Here is an 8,994-nt window from a genome sequence, read left to right as displayed (position 1 = left end):
CGTGTTGAGGATAAAAAGACACATTTTGTATGGGTAGCTCTGATCGTGCAATTTGGACCACATTTAATTGTGTCGTCAAATTTTGTTTGGTGCTTAAATTGGTGTATGTGGTCCAAACTACACATGGTATGATTTGTTACAGTAATAAGTTATTATTATTGCATTTGTACATATTTAGCAAACGCTTTGTAAAAGGTGAGTCCCATACTTCATCCAAGCATCGGGGGATGAGAAGATAAGGTTCTCATTATACTAAGCCTTCGGCACTAACGAGAGTAGGGTGGCCAGTTCCTTTCCTTCAGAAACTACTCCCACCCAATTCATTACACCCTGGGTAGAGGTGAGCGGTGTTTTTCAACCAGCTTAAGCCGGGTGTCGAACCAGGATTGCATGATCGGAAAGCGAGCACCTTATCCGCTGCGCCATCCCATCGCGAAACACTTTGTAACTACATGTAATTCACTGGCATTCTTATTTCAAACTATCATGACCACTAGAAGTGACAGAAAAGTAAAGGCACGGAAAATGGACAGAAGATGCTATGAAGTCTGCCATTGCAGAAGTTAAAAAAACAAACAAACTGGAATTAAATCAAGCAGCAATGGATTATTAAATTCCTAAAGCAACTTTTTTACGCCATATGAAAGCACAAAATAAGATAGTAGTTGGAGGGAAAGAGTATTTTGGAAGACACACTGATCTTTCAAACAATATTGAAGAAAAATTGGTCCAGCATATATTGCAAATGGAAGCAAGGCTTTATGGATTAAAACCAATCAATTTTAAGAAAATTGGCTTTCGAAATTGCTGAAGCCAACAACATCACCACAAGACTAAGAAAAAGCCAGAAGAATAGTTGAGATTCTTTTTGAAACGACATCGTGAAATTTCATTAACAATCCCTCAAGCGACATGCTTCCGGCTTCAACACAACACAGGTTACAATCTTTTTTGAGTTAATTGGCAGCATTCATTCTATTAATGATATCCCAGCTCGCAGGATCTATAATATGTAATCTGGCTTAACAGTTGTTCAAAAAGTTTCAAAGGTATTCGCAAAAAGAGGAAAGCACCAAGTTGGCACAATTTCTAGTCATAAAAGGGGTCAGAATGTGACAATCATTTGTGCAATAAATCCTGCAAGAAAATTTGTTCCCTCTGGAGTGATATTTCCCCATGATTAAATGAAGAGCTTATGGATGGAGCTCTTCCAGGAACGAAATGTTTCTGTCAGGTTTGTGCAATTCAGTATTTTATGGTCCCTCACGACATGAAATAAATGAAGTTGTTTGTTTATGTAGTGTCATGGAGCCTATTGTTATTTTTAAGAATTATTATTGTTCACTTTTCTAAATAATAACGCAATAGTTTTGCTTTTAATGCTTATTTCGATTTTGTGTTATGGTAAGCTGGTTGAATGATTGGAGAATTATTTTTATCACGGCTTGAACATATCATAGAACATGCAAAACCTTTTCCGGACAAGAAAGTTCTTCTTAGCCTGGATGGACATAAAAGTCATGCACACAACATGTGGGCATTGAATCACGCTAGAGTGAAAAAGGAGTCATTGTGTTGTCTTTTTCTCCACACACCAGCTATCGCATGCAGCCACTTGACATTGCATTTGTCAAATCATTGAAAACTTATTATTTTCAGGCTATTGACGATAGGATGGGAAGTCATCCAGGCAAAGCTGTCACTATGTTTCAGATCAGCAAGTTGTTTGAACAGGCATATGGTAAAGCAGCTAATGATGGCATTACCATGAGTGGCTTTAGAAAGGCTGGTATAGCCTACTTCCTTTCAATAGCCAAATTGACGAAAAAGCATTTCTTCCTGCCGAAGTTAATGACAGACCAGATCCTGAAACTTCTACAAGTCCCAGTGCTGTTATAAGAGATTGTGCTTAAGTGACAAGGAGGCAGCCGATCCAAATCTTGTAGAGATTGATGCAAACAATGATGATCAACACTCAACAACCTCATGGCAAAATTGCATTATCTAATTCTGTATTATAACTGTGAAAATACCTATTGTGTCTGTACTTGATATCAGTCCACTTCCCAAAAGATCAACAACTTTAAGTGATCAAAAGCGAAGAAAGCTATCAAAATCCACTAAATCTGAAGAGAAGTCCCCATAAAAAATTCATCAAGGTTGTTGAAAAGAAAACAGTCTGGCCGAAATAAAAAGTAAAACAAAGCCAATGCAAAAACAATTTTTCAAAAGACTGACAACACTGTTTACAGCTGCCTTGTCTGTGGGAAATCCACCAAAGAGGTTTGGATACAACGTGCATTGTGCAAGTTGCAAAGAGTAGGCCCATGAAGCATGTTCACTGTGCAGATTTATCAAACCCAAATTTTTAATTTGGTGACAGCTGCTTGTGATGTTTTGCAAAGTATTTCACTTGCAAGGCTTGTGCTGGAAGATGACTAAAATCTCAACAATATCTTTAGAATGCAATGAAAAACATTATTAACAAAACAACATTTACAATGCAGATAGGTGAAATTCTTAAAGGTGGACTTTGACATGATATATACATAATTTAACATTTTTCAACATTATTACACTGATTAAATTTGCACATGCCTGTGGTTCTATTTGCATGGCATGATTGGCATCATTGAGTGGCATCATTGAGTGAAATTTTGTATGCAGACGACCTGGTCTTGACAAGTAATAGTATGGAGGGAATGGAGAGAAAGTTTGAGAAATGGAAAGAAGCATTTGAAACCAAGGGTATGAAGGTGAATCTTGAAAAAACAAAAGTGATGGTGAGTGGAGCAGAAGGAACAGTTGTTGAGAGCAAAGTAGATCCCTGTGGAATATGTGGCAAGAGAGTGATAAGAAATTCAATGCAATGCAAGGAATGTGGAAAGTGGGTACATGCAAGATGTGCTAATGTCAAGAGAGCCGCAACAAGATTGGCGAAGTGTTTTGTTTGTGGGAAATGCAGTAAAAGAAGGAATGAAGTGGAAGGCCATGATGATGAGTTCTGCCATGGCATCGAAACAGTGACAGACTTCTGTTATCTGGGTGATCGGATAAATGGAAGTGGTGGATGTAAAGCAGCGGTGACAACAAGGGCAAGATTAGGCTGGGCAAAGTTCAGGGAATGTGGGGAAATGTTGTATGGCAGAAAATTTTCACTAAGGATGAAAGGAAAAGTATATCGGAGCTGTGTGCGGCCTGCAATGCTATATGGTAGCGAGACATGGGTATTGAGAGAGAGTGAACTGGCAATCCTGAGAAGAACGGAAAGGTCAATGGTGAGAGCAATGTGTGGGGTGAAAACGAGAAGGGAAAAAAGGACTGAAGAATTGTTGGATATGCTAGAGATGAGAGAGACCATAGACCAACTGGCAAGGGCAAATGGAGTAAGATGGTATGGACATGTGATAAGGAGGGAGGAAGGAAGTTTTCTTAGAAAGGCACTAGATCTAAAGGTGGATGGGAAGAGGAAACACGGTCGTCCAAGAAGAACGTGGAAACAACAAGTGAAGGATGAGTTTAAAAAAGTCGGACTGAAGGAGGAAGATGCAAGGGACAGGGTGAAATGGAGAAAAGGGATTAAGACAATTGCTGCGCGGAAACAATCGGCCACCCCCACTAGTGGGGAACAAACCGACGATGGATTATGATGATGATGTTTAAACTGAACCTTGTGATTGCAAATTTGTATAATTTACTTTTGGTCGTTTGAACCATTTTTAGCAAACAATATTTTGCCTACGCCTTTGTGTGTGATATTCTCATAAAAATTGGAATCATTGGAGATGTCATTTGAAATTTAAGAGCTTTTTTCCTTAAGGGGTTTAATATACACAGGTTTCCCCTAAAGTATTAATTAATTGCGGTTGCATGAAATAAATTACATAGCTTTAGAAACTACTCAATACATGGTGAGAAAATAGCCTGCCAGGAAAAGTTGTCATAATTGAACAAATAAACATAGCATAAAAATGACAACTTTTCCTATCTGAGTAAAGATTTCGATGAATCATTTGGCAAGAGTTTGGCTTGATCAGTGGCAATGTAAGTAACATAACAATGGTAACATAAGCTTGCTTTACGTTTTAGACTTTCAGTATGGGCAAAATAGCAGCATTATGCAGCAATTTAATGAGCAATAATCACGAATGAACATTGAACAGCAATATATTGACACGCACTGTTATTGCTTCAAAATTATAAATAAAAAAACACAGAATAAAATGATGTCTAATTTAACGCATACGTACGAAGCAGTGTTTTGTAATTCTTAAAACTTTAAAAAGTGTTCAGCACCTGACGAAGACACAAAAGAAACTCAGGACAACTCTAACCACCATTCCGTTGAGCTTGGGCATTGGATGTCAAGCGAGTGCAACAGGTTAGTCCAGAAAAACTTTAATCTCATGTTCAATCTGTGTTGAGAAAGCTGTTGAGACAAAGGCCATCGTAATGCTGTAAAGCATTTGTATTTTCCAGGTAATTCACAATCTGAAACATACAGTTGGCAGTTGGCATTTTTTGAGCTATTCACTTGTGCTTGCTTGTCGTGGTCAGACTTATCGTCAGTGGTCGGAGATTTTGAATAAATTAAGTGAACAAGAAGTCAGTTTTTGCATTCACTTTTAAGCACATCAAAGTGTATTGCTAAACACAGCCACGAGCCATTGATAAGTGTCGAACAAACTCAATGACTGATGACCAGGGCGATGGAGTCGAGCGAAAATACACTACTCCTCGGTTTATAACTAGCCGATTCCGACCATGTCAAAATGAACAGCAGCACTGACTATGGAATCGGGAGAAAAATATACGCCTCGTCTCCTCGGCTAATAACTGGCTGACTCCCGACATGCCCAAACCCTTCTGACAGCCTTGCTGAAGGCACGCGTTTCTTGGTCCTGTTGCAGAATCCAGTTGGATATTCAGTTTTACTTTGTGACACTGTAATGACAATCATCTGAATGTGGCTATCATTCCATACCGTGACCTGTGTAGGGGTCTGCTACTATTCGGTGAGTCCGATTCGGTGAGTTCCTAATCTCTAACCCTAACCCTAAAACGGCAATGATAATTACGCTACGGTACCTGATAATTTTTAAAAAAAATGAAAAAATCCTCCATTAAGGGATCGGACTCACCGAAACGGGCCATTCCGACTGTATAATATAGTGCTGCCTACACACGTTGCAAGAGATTTTTCTGCTTGCTAAACAACATAGTTAGGCAAACTACTGTACTGTAGTATTAATAGATGTGCCACAATTGAATTTCAAAGAGATTTTTGAACTTAATTGCACTGTTTGATAAGTTGTCAAATGTTATTAATATTAGTCATACGGTAGGCATATGCAAAGTAATTTGTGGCAGCCCTCCTTTACTTCTCTAATGTGGGCATTTACTGGGCAACATGTTGTTTTCAAATACATTATCAGTAATTTCATGCCTGAGTGTCAACTGGCATATCAAAACAAAGTTTTTTTTATCATTTTGTCGAAAAGGCCTCATAATCCCTGGGGGACATACGTCTAAAATGTAAAACATATGCAATGACTTTTGAAGGTACTACAGTACTGATGGCGGTCAAGATAAAATTTGATACCTGGAATGTTAGACCTAGTTTTCAAGATATGATTCCCTGTAACGCTGGATGTTGGCTTGTTTTCATACACTTTCAAGACCAGAATTCCATTAATCTGTTTTAAGATGTGTTTATTGGAAAGCCAACACAGGTTCTTGTTGGTATTTTTTAAACCTGTAGGCTCCACTACAGATGACTGGTACCTGCACAGATGGCAGATTTCATATGGGATCTCCATTCCTCAGTCACAACGGTCAGATCCCATCACATTTCACTCTTGTTGGACTTTTAACATTGGCTCTTTCCTAGTCAACTTTGGCTGATCAAGTCGTCTTTTCGGAATCTGTAGATTACTTGCTCGTTTCATCACGCTGTTGGATCTTTCTACATGTCCTCATGAGAGGAGCCATTTTCCCTCAAAATTAGATCTATGTCAACAAGAACCAGTCAATCCAAGAATATGGTTTTTCATACTGTGGTCAGGTCTTTGTTCTGTGGTGTTGCATAAGCATAATATTTTCACACATTTCTTGCATTTATGATGTATTTAAAAGCTTTGCGTTGCCTAAAGTATATATCATTAACATACAATTACGTTGTTGTTGTGCAAATAACATGCCTTAAAATTAGAAAAAATCCTGGTCTTGTTGAACTACTTAAAAACTAGGCTAATTCCAGTGTCACAAGAAAGGGTATACTGGTTCTCCAAAACTAGAACTGATGACAAAAACACTGATTATATATACACTTTTTAATCAGCACCCCAAATATATCCTAAAATAAGATTAACATTCCAGACATAAAAACATTTTTGTTAAACTGTGTTTTATTTATAGAATAGTAAGAAGTATGTTTATGAAACATGCATTTGTATAACTATCACATTTAACCATTAAAGCTACCAAGGCGATAAAGTTGGAGCCTTACCATCAAGAACAATAGGAACCATTGCTTTCTTCATGCCAAGTGGGTCTGTGTGATGAGCCATCAAAGCCTCAAACTGCTTCCATGATGATAACAAGTATTCCTTGCTAAAGCAGACTATTGTTCTTCGTGAGTGTTTTAAAGAAGCTGCAGATTGTAAACATCACATAAATTTTCATCTATTTGTTGCAAACACATTCAAGTGAATGAAAACAAAGACAGACATGTCATAACAAAAAAAAACAAAAACATTTGACTAATTTTACCTTCTATGGTGTTGGAATAACTCACACCAGCAGGTCGGTCTCTTTCAAACAGGAAACATCGCAGTTTTAGCTTGTCTTCAAAAAGAGAGAGTAAGTGGGCTTCAACCCAGTTGAGTTGATCAGTGTGACAGGATATGTTAATATCATACAAGTAGGAATCTAAAAATAATAGTGGCATTTATTTGGATTTGTTACAATACTTGGTAAAACAAATTGAGTCAATACTTTGACATCTTGTGTCAGATGTTTTGCAAATATTCCCAGTCAACAGTTTGTCTACCCTATTATACAGTATTATATATATTGTAAATTCTACTTCTATTATATAGAAAGTATGATACTATATCTTAGCAAGTAGAAACAGGCGACTTGATAGTTGTCTTTTACTTCGTTCAGTTGCATTTGTTGCTTTGCATCACATATTTTCATGATTATATAACACTGCCATTAACAATGAAAACAAAGTACATATGGCTTTTAAGGGCATACATTTAATACAATTCACATCAGGAAATAAAACAATCAAATTTTTTAAATTAAAATTATAGCAAAAAGGTAATGATGGAGACCGACAATTTGAAAAAGTTACCTTCTGCTTGGAAAGTATCGAAAGCTTTGGTTTCTGTTTGTAGTGGGTTATTACTTGTTTCTTCAAAACTTAATTGTTTACTCTTCATTTGAACATTATTTGTTATGGCTTCAGCACCACTTTTTATTTTAAATTGCCCAGAGCACTTACATCCCATTACATCCTACAAAGAGTAACAAACATTATTTTAAGTTCTTCAGGTATAAAGTAAGCTAAAGCATCACCACTCACCAGGTATTGTAAGAAAAAAATAGCAACCTTCAGTTCTGAAATCTTGTGCATGATGTCTAAGCCAATTATTTTCATAGGCCAAAATAGCTGGTAATTTCAACACAACTCTGATACATATGTAGGCTATGGTACAATTGTACATAAAAGGATAGTTCATTGTATTTATGTTCTACTGTACATCATTCTGGTGAAGAGACAATCTAGTTGTCATCCAATCGGCCTCACAAACAAACAGTAGTTAGCACCCTAGTGTCCTTTTGAAAGGCATGCTATAAAAACTGTTGCTTGCTGATTTCAATATCTTGAATGAAAAAACCTGGTTATGAACGGAGACAGGATCGAGTTAGCCTACCTTCAAAGGATGGAATTGATGTTTCTAAGTTTTTTTTGACATTATAGGCATAAAAAAATGCCTTTGGGTCATCTTAGCCTACTATCATGCAAATGAAAGTTGTAGTTATTTTAAACCGAACAGTGAAAATCCATTGTAGCAAACAAAGTAACAACTGGCTCATATGCAGACCCAGGGCTGCGATTTTTTCTTTCTCGTCGAACGACCAAAAATTCTGCGTTTGTTTGTCGAATACTGGTATGACATCACAAGAGTCAGATTATAAGCGTTTGGCCGCAAATTCTGAACATCTGGTCAGAAACTAGGTTATTTTCTTGATGTAAAAAACTTGCGTAATAAGTAGGCTTTATTGTGTTCTTTTATTATATGCTTCTGCGATTATTTTCTCCTGTATCAATCACCTGCTTCAAGTTATATAACGGAAAAGAAATCTTAAATTTGTTTTCGTCATCATGCACTGGCTACATAAATCCATCATTATTAAATCTTTCAAAGGATGGCATCTCGCCTGGTGCGAGACAAATTTCCTGCAGATGTCCAGACTTCCCAGCCAGCAAACTTGTTTATACATATCATGCATTGTGATTCAACGTCTGCAGACGTTGAATCAATGTAAAAATGACGGTTTTGTTAGCTTGGTTGTGTGCTTTTGTGAATGTGCAAAATCGCCCATTACGTAATCACAAAAACTCTTTTAAGTGGAAGTAAGTCGAGTTGCAACCGTGTTTATCTGTCTACTGTACTATTCTTTATTCACATTGCAAAACATTTCTGCAACCTTGAAACAACAAGTGCATAAGTCACTAAGTCAGACATAAATACAAACTTCAAACACGTTGACAACTAAAAGCAGCCTACTTCGGTTATTTTATCTATAAAAGAAACCCGTTGTGTCGAATAGCACGAAACGTGTGTGGCAAAATGTTTGATGGCAGGCGTTAGAACTTCGATTAAAGCATTTTCCCGCAGTGTTCAAAATGTTCTGGAAGAGAACTCCTTTCCATAAAAATAGCGGCTTTTTTCATCTGTATTTCTGAACATCTGGTCGGAA

At 37.2% G+C, this 8,994-nt stretch overlaps 1 protein-coding gene across 1 annotated transcript; it reads right to left on the bottom strand.

Moving 5' to 3' along the window:
• Positions 1-4,022: 4,022 nt before the first annotated feature.
• Positions 4,023-7,451, bottom strand: LOC145768125 (uncharacterized). The gene is made up of 4 exons (XM_082579597.1): positions 7,361-7,451; positions 6,772-6,930; positions 6,509-6,652; positions 4,023-4,491 (listed from the first exon to the last, which is right to left on the bottom strand). Exons 1-4 carry the CDS (start codon positions 7,446-7,448, stop codon positions 4,319-4,321), a joined length of 564 nt encoding a protein of 187 aa, XP_082435723.1. The 5' UTR covers positions 7,449-7,451; the 3' UTR covers positions 4,023-4,318.
• Positions 7,452-8,994: the final 1,543 nt, after the last annotated feature.

Source organism: Aplidium turbinatum, chromosome 4 (genome assembly GCF_918807975.1).
Source record: "Aplidium turbinatum chromosome 4, kaAplTurb1.1, whole genome shotgun sequence".
NCBI classification, from domain to species: domain Eukaryota; kingdom Metazoa; phylum Chordata; class Ascidiacea; order Aplousobranchia; family Polyclinidae; genus Aplidium; species Aplidium turbinatum.
Note: the sequence above shows the minus strand (reverse complement) of the source record. Positions and strands in the feature narration are given on the sequence as shown.

Excerpts from the sequence above, each read along its gene's own strand:
- LOC145768125 (XM_082579597.1), bottom strand. The coding sequence starts at position 7,448 with ATGAAGAGTAAACAATTAAGTTTTGAAGAAACAAGTAATAACCCACTA. Across the intron at positions 6,931-7,360 it reads CGATACTTTCCAAGCAGAAG|ATTCCTACTTGTATGATATT; the intron begins GTAACTTTTTCA and ends TATTATTTTTAG. Across the intron at positions 6,653-6,771 it reads TTATTCCAACACCATAGAAG|CTTCTTTAAAACACTCACGA; the intron begins GTAAAATTAGTC and ends TACAATCTGCAG.